The sequence below is a fragment of the Lissotriton vulgaris genome, chromosome 1_1 (assembly GCF_964263255.1).
Source record: "Lissotriton vulgaris chromosome 1_1, aLisVul1.2, whole genome shotgun sequence".
Classification (NCBI taxonomy): Eukaryota; Metazoa; Chordata; class Amphibia; order Caudata; family Salamandridae; genus Lissotriton; species Lissotriton vulgaris.
In genome coordinates, this window is record NC_141685.1 from 2044545313 (window position 1) to 2044563536 (window position 18224).

At 42.7% G+C, this 18224-nt stretch overlaps 1 protein-coding gene across 1 annotated transcript in view; it reads left to right on the top strand.

Annotated features, from left to right (window-relative positions):
• Positions 1–18224, top strand: part of ST8SIA1 (ST8 alpha-N-acetyl-neuraminide alpha-2,8-sialyltransferase 1) — a 554515-nt gene that overhangs the window by 401714 nt on the left and 134577 nt on the right. The window contains exon 3 of the mRNA XM_086920406.1: positions 558–667. Within this exon, the coding sequence (XP_086776532.1) occupies positions 558–667 (110 nt within the window). The remainder of the gene's footprint in view (positions 1–557; positions 668–18224) is intronic.

The following is an 18224-nucleotide window of genomic DNA, read 5'->3' on the forward strand; positions in this document are numbered from 1 at the left end:
TTTTGGGTTGGTTCGCCCATTTTCAATATAGCATTAAACTAATTTGGAATATGACAACGAAAATATGCACTACATCCTTCCTCGTGGCTTGGAGGGGATTTCTCTTTACAATGATATGTTGATCAACAGCACACACGTTGAGACTGCCCCCTCTCAAAGTTTTCCCATTTACAAGTTTTGAAGAAAATGTCTTTACCGATAATATTAATACCACTGCCTTACACCTGTGTCATGTAAAGTGTTCTTCTGCGAGAGATGCACTTTAAAAATATTATTTGTGAAAAAATGAATGTGTAAATCCCAGGAGCGGCCCGTGCAGGTAAGAGCGGTAGGGTTGGGGACTCGACAGACGACAACGAGGGAAAATGGAATAAATATTTCATTTTCCCTCGTCGTCGCCAGTCGAGTACCCACGAGCCCTGCCCCACCGCTCTTACCTTCACAGGCCACACCTGGTAAATCCTAAAAAAAGCTGCTATGATTCCTTTTGTTGCTTTGCTTTTGTTGTCCCTGTTTGCCCTGCGAATATTGACAAATGGCCTTGATTTCTGTTTAAGGAAAGTCCATTTAAGCTGCCGCTGAAAAAGTGCTCTGTCGTTGGAAACGGTGGGATCTTGAAGGGGAGTGGCTGCGGCAAGCAAATCGATCAGGCTGATTTTGTTATGCGGTAAGATGGTTCAACCCCAACAAAGTTCTCAATTTTTCTCAGTTTTTCTTTGCAAGAATCTTTTTTTGCAGTTTTAGGATGTGAAGAAGGATCACACGCAGATTTATTTATAGAAAACCCACTAACATCTTGGACTCAACACATTTCGGCTCGTGACTGGAGCCTTGTTAAGAGTACAGAGCATCTTGGTCATGGTACCATGTAAAGTGAAGCCATAGGGAGGAAGTGAGACTTTACATGTCAGCAGCAAATATACTTGTTCATATGCTTATCATTGATTGGCCTTCCTGTCAGTCTCATTTCTTTGCTTCTTATTCAGTGGCTTGCCTTCCTCTTCTTCGATTTTCCCTTACCTGGAGCACAGCTTCTTTACCAACCTTTTGACTGGATGACTTGTATCCATCTTGTATCATTCCACAGCTCACATTCAGGAAACTACTTTTTTTTAAATTTTGATCCAGCCCTTCATGAGAATACATGTGCTTTCCCTCTCTCTCTCTGTCTGTTTCTCTGGTTCGTTCTTTCTCTTTCTCTCTGTTTTCCTTTCTCTTTATCTCTCCCCAGTGTGCTGCAAACTCAGAAATATGAAATTTCATTTTTTACCATTGCCATTTGTATTATAAATATTATTTTCTTTTCTTTTAGCTATCCCCTTGCTTGGATTATATATGTTGATTATTCAGATATAAATGTTGACGTATGCAGTGACCATTCCTTCATGCCATTCCTCATTGTAACGTGACAATTAAGTCTGTTGAATATATTCATGCTATTTTGTATGAATTGAATTTTCCGTTCTTTGTCTGTTTGAATAATGAACAAAGTTTCATGGAAGCTGATAACCACTTCTCGTTTATTGCTTACAAGCAAAGTAAGCAAAAGGGTGCCAAGGCCTTTTCACTTCATTTTTTATTCGAAAAGGTTTCACAATGCTTAGATACGTTACATAAGCTTAGAACAAAGCGTGAGTGAAAGAAAATATTTCTGTACTAAAGACTTGAGACAGAGCTCCATACAAAATCGTATCACCTTCCTTTGCTGAAGGCTACTGGGAGGGGCATTTAGCGTTCACTTGGTTGTATTTATCTGTCAGCCTGCCTGTCAGTGCAGACAAGAATAGCAGATGCTCCTATTTTACTGAACATTGGCTCAATTGTTCAAACGAGGTATGAGTGTGTGAACGATCTTTGAAACTCAATCTAGGCCCTTCCTATGGTGCTAAGACCAGTTTAGTTAGCCAAAGAGGCAAGGGTGTGATTGTAACCATTGCCACAAAGAAAGGTTTATGAATCTGTTGCAATATTATTTGCTCTTCACAATTCTGGTGAATTTCATTGCTACTTCATTGTTTATATTCATAATGGTTATTATTCACATTGTGAGCACCGATACACGTTTTTGATTTTAAGAATACATCTTTAAAATGTATCCTTGGTTTCAGAGTGTTCCTGAATGTCTCTTTCTATAATCCAACAGAGTTTGATTTCCACTAATTATCCTCTCATAGGGTTGATAGATGCCGGACAAGAATCTTACTCAGGCATTTCTCAGTGGGTTTCGTGGTGGTAGCAGTCCAGTTGAATTTCTGTCTCGGGGTGGCACAAGTGACGAAGTCCTCAGTAAAAGGAGGGCTAGAAAGCCTATTGCCAGGTTGTGTTTTGGAGAACAATACAAAAAATATATATTTTGCGCTCTTCCTGTGATGCTGTTTGTTGTGCGTCTTCTTCCTGCCTGGCTACCAGCCCCTCTGCTTTAGAAAAAGTGTTTTTGCTGTAGTGCAATTACATCTTTCTATTACTTACCAATCCATCTTGAATCGGTATATATACAAAATTGCACGCGTCACTTCATAGGCATGCTGATACATGCATGTATATAAGTCACCACACATGCACATGTCATCACTCATGCATGAACGTAGGTCATAACACATGCGTGTAAATACATCACAACACATGCAAACACATACATCACATTCCTACAGAGTGAAGAGTTTTTTATTGGTCATTTCATTGCTTATATATTTATTTATTTTTTCTTGACATTGTGCACATCATCAGCAAATAATATGTTCTACAGATGATCTACAGCAAAGCCAAAAGTTCCCAAAGGCAAGACCCATTGGCTGTGCCAATTCTTGTTTACATGTATATATAGCACCTCTGTACTGCAATTCCTGTATGCTCTTATTAAGTCACCATAGAGGATACTCTATTTCAAAACAGTAGAATTATGTCATTTGGCTGGAAGAATGCTGTTACCTGTTATGGACTTCCTATGGAGGGAAGTGTGAAGCTGTGTCATGTCAAAAGTGGTGTTTCGCTGTAATTCAAAGTTAAACTCAAAATTCAAATATTGATACTTGGTTGTATTGACATCTCATGCACATTTCATTCAAATAATAAACACATCATGAATGTATTGTAGCCATAATAAATAATTAGACTTTTTATCCTGTCTACTTTCCCTCTGTTAAATTTAACTTGTTGAGTTGATTTGAGTTGAGGGAAAATTTGTAAAGTGCTACTTTTCCCCATGGGCGTCAAGGCACTAGAGATGGAATGAGGAGCTGTATGGTGGAAAGGCGAGAGGGAGGTCAGTGGTAGGCCTGCCTGAAGAGCCAAGTCTTCAGAGCCTTTCGGAAAAGGGGGTAGGAGGTGAGTTCCTTAATCTCAGCCGGAAGAGTATTCCAAATTTTAGGAGCACAGGAGCTGAAAGCTCTGTCGCCCCATCTGGCTTTGCTGGTTTTAGGAACAGACAAAAGATGTTTATTGGCTGAACGAAGTGCCCTGCCGGGGACATACGGGGTTACCAGGGGTTTAATGTCTTCAGAGCCAAGCCCGTGCAAAGCACGATGGGTGAGACATAGGACCTTGAACTTTATTCTGGCCTGGATAGGAAGCCAGTGAAGGTCCTTCCTAATAAGGGTGGCTGAGGCGCGTTTCGGGGCATCAGTGACAAACCGAGCTGCTGCGCTTTGAACGGTTTGCAAACGCAGTATCTGGGATTTGTTGATTCCCAGGTACAGCGAGTTACAATAGTCTAGACTTGTTAACATAAAAACTGATGTGGTGTTCCTTTTATAGCATATATACTGGTTTCATTAAATCCTCCCAATCATTAACTTAGTAGAAATTGCCATCATATTGTATTGCAAACGTTTCTTAATATTGTTCACATTTGTACAACAATTTATGTATAAATAAGCTCTTTTACCTTGATTTGAAATGTAAAAATGATTTGTTAGACACGTGGGAGTAATGTAAATTGTATAATCACAAAAATATTTACAGGGTCAAAGGTAAGCATAAAGTCACTGAGTGATTAGACAGGTAGCTGGTTGGTCAACCATTAATGTATTGCAATATAGAATGTTTTAGAGATGGTGCGACTTCAACTATTTCCTAAATTGGAACAGTGTTGGGGGTGGTCCTGATAGGTACGGAGATGTTATTCCAGATACTGGGTGCATAAATGGAAATTACTTACTTTTTCTTTTTTACACTTATTCTTCAGTCTGATAGTGTCCTTTCTGAAGGTTTGCTGAGAACCAAAGGAGATGGTGAACTTGTCTGCAAGATAAGCAGGGGTTCTGGTCATGATGGCTTTGTAAATGATGCAGCTGTGTTTGAACATGATATGGGCTATCAAGGGAATTCAATGGAGGTCTATCATGATGGAGTAATTTAATCATGCTTCTTCTGGCCCTGGATGAATTGTGTCTTGGTGTGTAAGATGACTATAGCGGGTGACATTTTGGAGTCTGGAAGGCCATGGAGCAGGGTTTTACCAACACCCTGATGAAAGAGTGCAAGGGCTAGAACAGCAGTTCTGAATTCGATTTCTGAAAGAAATGGTTTCACTTTTTGTAGGAGAGATAGCTGGTACCAGGCCATCTTTGTTTTTTGGCAATGTTTTCCTTTGGGGTGAGGTTGATGTCCAGGGTGTTTACAAGCAACGTGGCGTTCAGAAAAAGGTGGAATTTGAAGCCACCAAGGTTCATTTCACTGAGCCAATCTTGTACTCTTTCTTTTTTGTTATTCTTGAGAAATAACAGGAATTCAGTTTTGTTTGATTTGAGTTTCAGGTAGGAACTGGACTAAACATACAGGTATGCAGTTAGTGTTTAAGGTGCTGGATGTCTCAAACAGAGGAGTCTTTCAAGTAGAGTTGTATATCATCAGCATATTGGTGAAACCTGGTGCTATTATCTGTGAGTAGAGCACAATGCAGCTCCATGTATGATTTGAAAGCGAAAGGAGACAGTATGGAACCCTAGGGGACTCAACAGGTGGTAGGGATCTTTTGGGACCTAGAGGTGCCCTTGTGAACAAACTAGTGTTGGTTTAAAAGGTAGGAGGAAAACCAGTCAAGGGCATTGCTGGTGAATCCCACTCACGACTCAAGGGTGTGCATGAAGGTGGTATGATTGACTGTGTCAAAGCCAACTGAGAGGTCCAGCAATATCAGGAGGCAAAGGTCATCTTCATTTGTGGTCAGTATCTGTGATATGTAAGGTAGTGGCCTCAATGCTGCAGCATGACCTGAACCCAGACTAGTTGTCATGCAGGACATGGTCAGCATTAATGTGATCTTGGAGTTGAACATAGACTGATTTTCTAGTGATCCCGCCAATGAATGGTAGGTGAGGTCTTCAAGGTGCAGTTTGGGTTTGTTTCGGTGCAGGAAGATATGCCCTGTCTTTGGACGTTTCTGGGAAGATGCACTGAGTGAGGGACACATTGGCAAGTATGAGTAGGGATAAGAGAGCATCCTCAGCAAGAGCTATGATGAAGGATGAGGATAAGACATCAGCTTGATAAGATCTTAAGAAGTAGCTTTCAGGGAGTTGAGCATGTCAGTGAGACAGTCCTTTGCATGGACACTTGCAGGACTCAGAGAAAGTAGACTGCAAGTTGAATCCCCTGAGTACAAGAGACACAAATGTTTCTGGGCCTGATTTAGAGTTTGGTGCATGGGCAACTCCATCGCAAATGTGAAAGATATCCTGTCCTCTTTATTTGAGGTGCCATAGGGTAGAATTCACTTATAATAAGAGGGAGGGGATATCAGCCATGTTTGGGATGATGTAGCCCATCTGCCAAACCCTCAATCAAGCCCTATATTTGTAGCTTTTGCAATGTTCATAGTTATTTCACCTACTCATCAACTTCCTTTACTTCATAAGTGGGAGAGGCAGTAGGTGACTGTGTTTCATAAGTCAGAAAGTTGAATAACAACAAAGACATAAATCTGCATCCCTATCCTTTTAACCCCTTGCATGCGTTGTCCGGCCCGGAGCCGTCCCATCCTACAGTGCTCATGTGCATAGGACGTGTAAACAAGAACAATTCCCAACAGGTATCATAAGAAGGCAATTTTAACAATGTATGCAATTTGCATTACAAAAATAAGCAACAAGGAGTCACTAGGTTTTTTTTTAAAAAAGGCGGTATTATTCACCAGTTGAAAAAGGAGGAGGTCTTTCACATGGTAATACAGTTAAACAGCACTGTACAGAACAGATCATGTGACAACCCAGTGGCACTTGGTGAGTAGTGATATATACAATTAGTGACTGGGAAGGTGCAAGTGCTAAGGTGAATAGCGTGATCGGCGCATAATGGCAAATTATACATCAATAATGGCTCCAAAAGATCAAGTTGTAGTCACTTAGAACATGATTGCATAAATTTAACAGGAGCACAAAACGTAAAATGCGTCATATAATTATGCTGTAAAGTCAACGGCGTTTCGATCCCCTTAAGTTGGGATCATCATCAGGACAGGGTTGTCGATGAAGCCAGTGAAAGTCACCCAAGCGAAAGCGCGTGGGTGGCTAGCGTCCAGGCGGTCGCTCAGGAGTCGGTAGCTGCTGCTGATCGTAAGTAGAGTTGAATCTGGTCAGCGAGGGGAGTCGGGCGGCGCCTGTGTGAATCAGGGCGACAGAGGGCGATTAGGGCTCTTGGGATCCAAAGGTGTTAGCAGTAAATGCTGGAGCTCCTGGCCGTCCTAGCACATGGCACAGGAACTCCCTCTTGTGCGGGCACCAGAGGGCTTTCCTTTCAGACAAAACACCCTTGGAAGCTGGGGAAGAGCTTCCCCATCCCCGAGGCTGTTCTAATAATTTCTCCGAAATGACGATCGGTGCACATGTTCGGCGTGCATGTCAAGCTGACGTCATTTTGGGGAAACTGAAACTCAGTTTCAGATTCACGGCCTCAGTGCTCAGGGGGCTATATCAGCCCCCTGAGCACTGAGGCAGACGGGAAAGGTATCATTGGAAAGGGCAGAATCCCCCCTTTCCAATGGTACCTCTCCCTAGTGGATCCCTGCATGGGGATTGCCTCAGGAGGGCGATCCCCAAGCAAGGATACACCAATGGGCACCAAGGAGGGGCCCCTTGAGCAAGGGTCTTTGCTCCCCCCAAAATCACTTGGACACATTCTGTCTTTCTGCCTCCGCTGGGGACAGATGGGGGCTGCCCCAAACATCCTCCAGAGACTTTGTGCTCTCCATAGGGGGCAAATGAGGGGAATTACTCCTGATCTGCCCCCGGGTGGGAAGAAAGCCCATTAGACACCAGGGATCCTTTATTTATATTTGATAAAAGAGGGGTGGGGCTGCCTACAAAGAGCAAAATCATGCACCCACCCAAATATATTTGGGAACAGTCTTTCTGCCTCCCACCAGGGGGGCATAAAGCACACTAGATACAGGGATTTTTTGAAATAGTATTTAGGGGTGGGTGCTGCCCTAATGGGCATGCCAGTTCCTCCACCCCCCAACCAACCTCCACAGACTTTCTACCCCCCAGAGGGCAAATGAGTGGTATAAGCCCTCATCTGCCCCTGGGGGTGGGGGGCAAAAAGCCTACTAGACATAAGGGTTTTTTTTTCTTTTTTTTTTTATAAAAGTGAGTGTGGTGGGGTCTGTCCACAAAGGGCAAGACCATGCCCCCCAAATACATTTGGGAACAGTATTTCTGCCCCTCCTAGGGGTCAGAAAGCACACTAGATACCAGGGATTCTTTTTTTAATGATATTTAGGGGTGGTGGCTGCCCTAATGCCAATGCACCCACCCCCAAACAAATTCCAGTCTTTCTGCCCCCCCCCCCTGATATGCCCCGCTGAGGGGGCAGAAAGCCCAATAGGCAGCAGGGATTGGTTATTTTTATATGTAGGGGCTGCCCAAAATTGGCATGCCCTCATCCCCCAAACAAATTACCTCAGTCTTTCTGATTCACCCGGGAGGCAGATGGGGGCAATAGCCCCATATCTGCTCCCTCGGGGCAGAAAGCCTACTAGGCACCAGGAACTTTGCCTTTTTTATATGTAGGAGTGGGTGCTGCCCAGAATGGGCATGCCCACACCCCGCAACAAATTTGCCACAGGCTTTCTGCCCCCACCACCAAAAAAGTATTTCTGCCCCCCAGAAGACGGATTGGAGCAATAGCCGCTTATCTGCCCCACGGGGCAGAAAGCCCCCTAGGCACCAAGGATATCTTTATGGGCATGTGTGGCGAAGTACAGCCTGCTGATCCCTCTCCCATCGATGAGCAGTTGCTGCCTTACCTATCACCTTGTCCCCTACTCTATTGGCAGACTTCCACACTTGAAGAGCCGTATCCCTTTAAGACGTCAGCTTCCCCGGTCTCCACGGCCGATCATGTGACCTGGCCAGCTGATGTTTTCTCATCCATTCAACTTTAGACCCATCTGCCAATTATCAGTCCCTCTGCCTCCCGATCCACCCTCAGACCACTGTGCCAGCATTAGACAGCATCTGCTGTCACTCATAATTCAAAGTTGCATGGTCTGATTGTTTCAGCTCAAACATACCATCAATGCTTTAGGTAGGCTCAAACGGTGGGGTACTTTAACAATTGACACAATAAGAAGCATGTCTAAAAGCAATTTACAAGAGGGACATTCTAATAAGTGTGGCCTAGGTTCCGTACCAGTCCCTTTAGTTCTCCTTGTTCTGGTTTTCCTGGTTCTCATGATCTTTGTCCTCATTGTCCTCATATCCCAGGTTCTGGTCTTCCAACTCCAGGTCCTGGTCTCATTCGGTCTATTCCCTTGGACTTCCTAGCCTTGTTCATGTTCCCGCTTATCCTGATTCTACTAGTCCACCTAATCTTCCTCACTCTAGACTCTGGTCCGCCTCCATCTGGCCATGGTACTCCTGACCCTGGTCCTCCAAATCCTCCTGCTCCTTGTAATCCTGGATTTGTGCTAACTCATTATTGTAGTCCTAATCCTCTTTGTTCTGGTAATCCTGTTCCTATTCCATGCCATCCTGGCCCTCGCAACCAAGCTTGGTTCTCCCGGCTCCTATCATCCTGGTCATATCCAACTTGTTCTGGTACTCTTTCCCTCCTGACCTCAATCCTCTTCGTTCTTCCGCTGGGCCTCTATGCCTTGCTCTTGCCGGTCCTCTTCAATGTGTGGTCCTCCTTGCTCTGGTCCTCTTAGCTCTTAACCTTTTGGTTCTGGTTGCCTATGAATCTGCTACTTCCTGCTCTTGCAGTCTTCCTCAGTATGGCTCTGGTCTGTCTAATCCTGTTCATCCTATACCTGGTCTTCACAGTTATTGTGACCTGCTCCTATTGGCCATCCTAATCCTCCTAGCCCCCATCCCCATCTTGGCCCTTCTGATCCTGTTGAACCGTGTCCCCCTGACTTGATCCTTTTGATCCTTCTCATCCTGTTCATCAGATTCCTAGGCCTGTTGGTCCCCTTAGTCCACCAGGGTTCTCATATCCTAGTCCTGTTCTGCATGGTCATTTTAGTGGTTGCCTTCCTGAATTGGATCACCCTAGTCCTTCTGGCCTCATTCTTTGTCATCTTGGTCATTCTGATCCTGTGCCCACTGGTCCTGGACCTCTGGGTCCTAGTTCTCTTTGTTTGGGCTGTCCTAAGCCTGATTATTTCAGACTTTGTCCTCCGGGGCATCATGGTCCAGCTGCATTGGTCTTGCTGGTTCTGGCAGTCCTAATCCTCCTCACCTTGTTTGTGCTACAACAGGGCCTGGTATTTCCACATCTCCTGGTGCTCTGGGGTTTGGTTCTAAAGTTCTGCCTGGAGCATTTGTTGTATTATTCTTGGTCCGCTTCATCCTGATCCTTCAAATCCACCATGCTCTGGTCCTGCTCGCTCTGATACTTCTGGTAGCCCAGCCCCCCACCCATATTCTGTGTGTGAATGAGCCCACTGTGCTCTATCTCCTGATCTTCCTAATCCTCCATGGTCTTAGTATCATCCCCCTGCCTTCCTGTTCCTTATTCTTGTGATCCTACGTTACTTTTTCATGGTCCTCCTTGTTCTGGTCCTGGACATCCTGTTCTTCATCCTCCCGCCCATTCGGTAGTTAGCCCTATTCTTTCTAGCTGTTATCATCTCGGTCCTAATCCTCCTTACTCTCATCCTGCTGATCCTTGAATGCCAGGTCACCAGAACACCTATGCGCAGCTTCACTCTCACTCGCACATATACCCCTTACTGATAAGAGCAGAACAGGACGTCGTTCGTTCTTATACACCAAATCAAAAACAGAACAGCCTCCCTCAACTCATCAGGAAGCTGAAGACACATGCTCAAGTGCCTGGATACCCTCAATGGTGATTAGTGAGCTATACAAATAGACTTAACAGGACAGTCATAAGGCCTATAAATGTGTTCATTGTATCCAAAGTGGTCATAGGTCCCCTGCGCCTGTTTATTTCATGGAAGGTCGCCTTGGTCTTCCACCTCTTACTTGTTGCATGCGTGGCGGTCAAGAGTCTCCTGCACATCAAGAGTCTCCTGCACATGATCATTGCAGGCACCGCAGTCTCGGTTCTCCAGCTAGTATGCAAGGCTGTTATCAGGCCGCTTGCCCCTGTTGCCCCAGTTGCCCCTGTTTATTGTTCTCCTGCTCTCATTCTTTAATGAGGAAAATAATTAGTTGTGTTTTTGAGATATTGAAGTTTACATGGGCATTCTATACAGATGTTTTGGTTAGCTTGTGCACTTCAGAATACCCTATTTAAAATACAGCTATGCCTTACACTTAAATGTATGGTATCGTCCCTACAGAAGGTGCATGGAAATCCACTTCGGCTTAGCTGGTTGAAAAAGAGAAATAAACATCTTACATTTAGTGGCACATTTGCGTAATTCCACAGGGTAGGCCACCCAGCTCACCGTAAGTGCCAGACAGCTTAAATAAACCTTATAAGAGCCGGAGAAGACGACATTTCAGGGAAAAAGAAGCCTGAGACGCACACAATACTTAAATCATTGCATAGCATTCAAGTCTGTACTGTACCCCTTTAATTTTGTTTTGTCTCAAAATATGAATTTCTATGTAAAAAAAACTACAAAATGGAACATGGATGCTTATTTCTTACTTACATACCGCTTCAATAATCTACTGTTTGTTTAAAGCTCTGCAATGGTTATTAATTAACACGGGAGCAGGTTAGTAAAACCCACATTATCTTGTGAATGCTTAAAATAGTATAAACACCACACCACCTCTGCACACTGCTAATATTCGGAGGATGCTTTCACTTGCCAACATACGAATGTAACAATTTACCAGGTTAACACCTTCCATTGCATTATCTGCTAAAAGACAATCTAAATTTTAAATAGCAACAGCTTTCCAACTGCACTGTCATTTCCGATCTTATCCTATTAAAACACAGTTCCGGATCTTTCAGTTTTGACTTTCACCTCTCTGTTTAAGAGCATTCCATTTAACTTTGATTTGGCCTCTATGGGTTGCCTACTTATTGAATCTCATCGTCCACGGTTTTGCAGGGAAACGCTCAAACAAATGCAAATATTTTAAACCATCATTGATAAACGACAGCTCTAAAACTGGGAATCGCCATGAAATGTTTTAGTGTTTAAAAGAGGTGAAAGCATTGGATGTGTATCATTATGGTACAATTCTAGTAACGTTCTTTTAATCTGTCTGAATGTTATCATAAACATGTTAGTGTTCGACAGGCCCCACGCACAGATGGTGGTGGCCAAGTATTTACAGTAAGGGCTGTGCTTAGAGGCACACACTGATGGGTCAGCATGGAAGTGCAAGCAGTATTGTATTTGCAGTAATACTGCACATTCCTTACCTTTTTCTAAGCACCTACGTGTTTTTGGAATCGACAAAGTAAATAACTACTCTGTCATGCATGATTGGAAGAATATTGGCTGTATTGCAGGAGGTGAGCATCAAGAGTGTGGGAGATGGAGCCGCTTTCTGTATAAACAGACCACTAATTATTTTCAGTTGAGGCCCATTAAACTGTTTGTTTTAGGGAGCAGCCAGATCTTTATTTTATTTTTTAAATTCCCTGTGATTGCTCATTATCTATTTTTCCGTAGGTTGATCCGGAACTTCCAGTTCTGTGTAGCATACCTAGATGTTTAGTCTGACACACAACACAACACAATTCCACAACCCACATTTCAGAATTACCCAACATTATTCCATTCTTCATAATACCATTAAATGTATCATGATTCAAATCCACAACACAATTAACAGCACACCACATACATCCAATCCACACCACAGAATTCCACATTAGGCCACAAAATTCAACAGCACACCACATAATTAAATTCACCACATACCACTGCACAACATAAAATACCATACCACATAATTACATTCCATGACACGCAATCCCACTCCAGATAATTCCAGTAAATTCAATACCACATAATTCCACTGCACACCATGCCACTTAACTCCACTACACAAGCCCACTACACACCACATAATTTTATTTTGTTGATCAGGTGTTTTCAAAAATTGTGTATGGTGCCAAAGTGCAGCAGCTCATTCACGAACCACGACTCAGGCTGGCTGTGACGTGTCATCCATCAGATTTCTCAAATGCTTTGTCTCGGCCAACAACATACTCCTTTCTTCTCCTCAATTTTTAACAAAGAATGAGTCTTCAATTGGGGCATTTTCCCATGTTTCCGATTCATTCTTCTGTGTTGAGGCATAGGTGTCATGGTTCCCTATCAGAAAGAGAAAGTCAGAGATTGTCCATTGCTTAAACTTTTATATAAATACGGGTACAGTAAAAATAAACTACCTTGCCATGGGTCTTTTGTATCCTTTTCTGTGTTTTGGTGTGAGAACGCAGCAGTTTTGCTCTATTTATGGGTGTTGGGTGTGAGGTTGGGATTTATACTTTCACAATAATAATAACCTTGCACATCTTTAATTGCTTCTTTATCCTTCCTGCAATTTCCAAAACTAAAGGCTGATGACAAAAAAATAGGTGCTGGTACCCACCATCTGTAACTCCGGCAAGATATTAAATTAAGCATTGCTGCCACTACATCATTTTGCTAAGAAGGGGTGTGGAATTTATTAAAATATCTACTTGTCCATGGGGCAGGTTGCTTCATAAATCTTCTTGTCCTGTAACAAATCCACTTGTCCCTTTGGTGCCATGTAGTGCTGCCACAAATTATGGCAGCAATCTCATTATATAATAGCTCTTATATAGCCTCTCTGATTATGCCAGGGCATATACAATAGTAGGGTTTGAATACTAGTAATCATTTTTTGTTGCCACGTTTCCACAGATCTACATATTGGGACTAAAGATGGTGGTAAGCAGTAGTTCCAGGGTTGGAATGCCCTTTTGAGTTTCTGAAAACCAATTTACTCCTGAGAGTGGCAGACGTAAACCTTCTTTCAGAGTTGGGGAAAAAAGTAGTTGGAGGGAAAATGAACTTTCAAACAACCAGTTTTTCACATGAGCAAATTTACACATGCATATTAGCTCATGCTAAAATGCAGTTCACAAATATTTTGTAAAATTACAATTTCTAGCCCCACTAATGTAAATTCTTGTGAATTCACGACAGCCATATACCAAAGGTGCACTTTTGAGACTTTCTTTAATAATTGGGCCCCTAATTTGGTCTGGCGTTAACCATGACTGTGTTTATTAAAATTCTGTCTATCTCTGAGTTGGCTGTCTTCATTTTGAGTGACAGCTTCTGCTCTTTCACAAGGAGCTTATCGGTACCCAAAGTAGTTTTGTTCAGTACCAATAACTAATGTGGCAGTGTGTGCTTTTTTGAGACCAAAAACAATTTTTGCGTTTGCCAATGTTTGTTATAATGGTGAGGGCCCGGGAGCTCTCACACCAATAAGGTTTTACAAAAGCCATGCCAAAACAAATCACGCATTGCCAAAACAAAAAAGCTGACCACCAATGTCAGACCTACTGGCTTTGCCAAGGCTTGTTTATTTGTGTTTCTCATAATCTTATTGAAACTGGTTACACAAATTTTCCAATATGAAAATTTTGGGGAAATTTTAGCATGCATCAACACATTTTACTAAATGATGCTGCAAAGAAATGGTACCTAAAATTTTACAGTAGTTTAGCAAAATGTTTTATTCCCTACTTTCATTTTTTAGGAACATTTTATATTGAAAGCAAAGAAACATTCATCTTGCTTTCTAGCTTCTGCAAATATTTGCATCTAATCAGAGAGCATTCTGGGAGCATCATGCATAGCCTCATGTTGCTAAACTTTGAAACCGTGTGTACACATTTTCATACTGGAACCACGTTTAGTAGTGCAGTCAGAAAGCACATTTACTTAGAGCGCTCGCCCTAATAATAAAGGCTTTCAATTAATGAACCATAAATACAGTTTGAACAGCATTAACACATGCACACAAATATTAACTTAACTACAGGCAGTACCCTTCCCTGATCCTTAATGTGGTACTGCAAACTGGCATTCAAAGGGTTTGTGCTGCAGAGGGTTGGGCCTACTTGTCCAAAGGACAAAATACACATTAAAACTTGTTGCCCTTGACCCCAAACAATATGTCCTGGGTGTCGGGCTATAGGAATTCCACATCCCTGAATTTGCTAAGATTAATCTAACAAAGCCTCAAACAGACTGGATAATTCTGCTTTCAAAGGACACACACGAGACATACCTTGTTTATCTTGCTTTTTTTATAACTTTTTTCTGCTAGGCCTGCAATCTTCACACTGCTGCTGAGTCTCTCACTTCTTCATCTGTTGCCTCCCCTTACCCCTTTTTCCATTGAGGTCCCTGCAGTTGCTTGCACAATGCTACCAGGCTGCCTGTTTAATTGTGTCAGCGGTCATGCCCTTTATTTAAGTCACGCCTAGCCCAGAGCACATGCGCTGCCCTAGGAGAGGACCTCTTGGAATCACTCCAGACTTCCCAGAGACTTCTCCGTGTGGGTCGGACTCTTCCCACACATTCCATTGGCCTTTGCGTGTGGCTTTCAATAATGAAAGCACGCAAATGGCCAAAGACGGGTGCATGTCCCGCTTTTCCTCTAAACGTTCACTCCCATGGCCTTTGGGTCTCGGAAGCGAGCAGGGGCACGCAGGCTGGCAGCTGGTCATAGGCCAGGTTACTAATTTATAGCGTGGCTGCTTTAACTTTCAAGGCTGCGCTTATTTTATGCTTTTTAAAGGAAGAGAGCAACACAGTACATCAAGCAGCCTCCATTTATACACAGACAGCCAGCACCGCGATGCCTTCGGTGTCAAAACACAGGCTCGGCGTGGAACATGGGGAAGAGGAGTTGGTGATGGTGAGCAGGCTCACTACAGTGCACTGGGTGCAGGCTCACTTTGAGCACGTACGATGCGCAACAGAAACTGTAAATTTAAGGTCCATGTATTTACGGTTATCACACCCTATTTATTGTGGTGTTTCGCTACCAAAACACACACATGACATACCATGGCGCCCGATAAAAGTGACACTTTGTCTCGCCCTTCACTAGGCAACGGGGCAGTGCGCTACATGCCGAGGCACTACCCCCTGCGCTGGTGGCGCCTGTTACCCTAGACCAGCCATGCTTCTCACATCAGCTGCGCTCTCACTACAGCCACCAAAACCTCTCCCTGACGTTTAATGCTACAGATAAAAGCAAAGGAGACAGATGTGTCACGTCAGAAATGTGTTAGTGCCTAGTTGTCCAGCGAGGGTTTACCAATTTGAGGCTAGAGTGCCACAGACATCAAGGAACTAACAATAGCAGCTGTCAAAGAGAAGCTCAGATACAGTTTTTAATATTCAACAGGCTTTTAGCAAAACTGTGCCGATCAGGAGACAGGAAGACTGCCCGGTGGCCGCAAGAAACATTAAGAGGAGCTTACTAAAATGTTCCCTCCTCGATACGATAAAATACCTGCAATCATAGCCCGCATTTAACCATTTTAATTCCCAGGTTATTAAAACGGGATTCTTCGCTTTTGGTAACTGATTTACATATTTCTTGAATTCCAGAGTACATGAGTTTCAATGTTCCTGAACTCTGCTGTCGCCCCTTCAGTGCTCTCCCAATGCACTAATTTTGCTCCATTGGTTGCCGGTGCGCAAACGCATTAATTTTAAGACTCTCATCACAGCGTTTAAATCTCTTCACGGCACCGGCGCCTTCTATTTAAGGAGAAGAGTGCGTTTCTATTTTCCTTCTAGATCTTTACTATACGCCTCTCAAGGGCTGGCTATTGTTCCTGCAACCAAACGAGCGCACATTGGAGGACGCTCATACAGACCTTTGGCGCCTCAACTGTGGAACAAACTGCCTCTTTTCCTCAGGAAACTAGACAACCTGCTCTCCTTTAGGAAGGAGCTTAAGACCTGGTTGTTTGGACAGTAGTTCTCCTGCTTTTCGGCCCAGCCTCAGTGGGTCTGCATAGCGCCGGGTCACTCTGCCCGAGTAGCTGAGCGCTTTATAAGACCTCCCACAACATAACATAACATAACTCACTGGGCTACTGGCATCCATGAAAGTTTGACCTGTTTCTATCACCCACCACATGGAGAAACAGAACTCTTCTATAAACCCAGGAAATTATCAACTGTTTTTCACAAATCTACACCTTTTTCTCACCCACCCTTCTCTATTCCAACAGTATCACCATCAATAAACTTCTGACCTGTCACCCTCTTAGTGACTCGAATATTCCCCAGCCCATAGTGACCTGGTTGCATGTAAAACTGATATTCAAACTTTTCTTTGGTCCAGTTAGCATGCTAATCTAGTATGCATTCTGAGGCCTAGGCCTATTCATACACACCACATAATTACACTCTACTCAATGCAATATAAATACACTCCACATAATACCACTCAGTGCCACATAATGATATGCTGTATAATTACACTGCACTCAATGCAACATACACAGCAAATAACACAACTCAGTGCCTCATAGTTACACACCACATAATTACACTCTGAATGCAACATACACGCCACATATTACCTCCCAGTGCCACACAATTACACGCCAACATAATTACACTCTACTCAATGCAACATAAATACACTCAACATAATACCACTCAGTGCCACGTAATAACATGCCTCATAATTACACTCTACTCAATGCAATATAAATACACTCCACATAATACCACTCAGTACCACATAATTACACACCACATAATAACACTCTGCTCAATTGCAACATAAATGCACTCCACATAATACCACTCAGTACCACATAATCAAACGTCACAACTAAACTCTATTCAATGCAACATAAATACACTCCACATAATACCACTCAGTGCCACGTAATTACACACCACATAATTACACTGTACTCCATGCAATATAAATACACTCCACATAATACCACTCAGTACCACATAATTAAACATCACATAATTGCCCTCTATTCAATGCAAAATAAATACACTCTACATAATAACACTGTGCCACATAGTTACACGCCACATAATTACACTCTACTCTATGCAAGATAAACACACTCCACATAATACCCCTCCGTGTGACATAGTTACACAGCACATAATTACACTCTACCCAATGCAACATAAATACACTCCACATACCACTCAGTATCAATTTACACTCTGCTCCATGCAACATAAATAAACTGCACATAATACCACTCAGTGCCACATAATTACTCGCCACATAATTACACTCTACTCGATGCAACATAAATACACTCAACATAATTCCACTCAGTACCACATAATTACATGTCACATAATTAGACTCATTTAATTTCAAAAATCTTTATTCAAATTTCAAGAATTCATAAAAGCATATCACATTTATACAATAATATCCTAAAATCCTTATTTAAAACTTTACAAAATAGGCATCAGATGATTGTAAGAGAAATTAATATAAAGCTGAAAATCAAAGATTATCCACCATTTTACGGGCTCGAATAACAAGTCTCAAGAAAGTGCTGGTGCAAAAGATTATTTCTTCAGTATCCAAGGAAAGCAGCATCTGGTAAGATTCCCCCAAAGAAAGGGGTCTATGTTTCTTAAAGAAAGGAGTTAAAAACCATTTTACATATTTTAAATAATATTTGCAGAAAAAGAAGAAGTGCAAGTCATCTTGTGCGCTCACTCCATCACAAGGGCATGGTATGTATCCTGGGTTTGACCAATATCCCAAGGGAAAACTCAGTAGGCATCTTATGGTTCCCGCCCTTAATCGAAATAAGAGGCTTCTTGCCCAGTTTGCCATTGG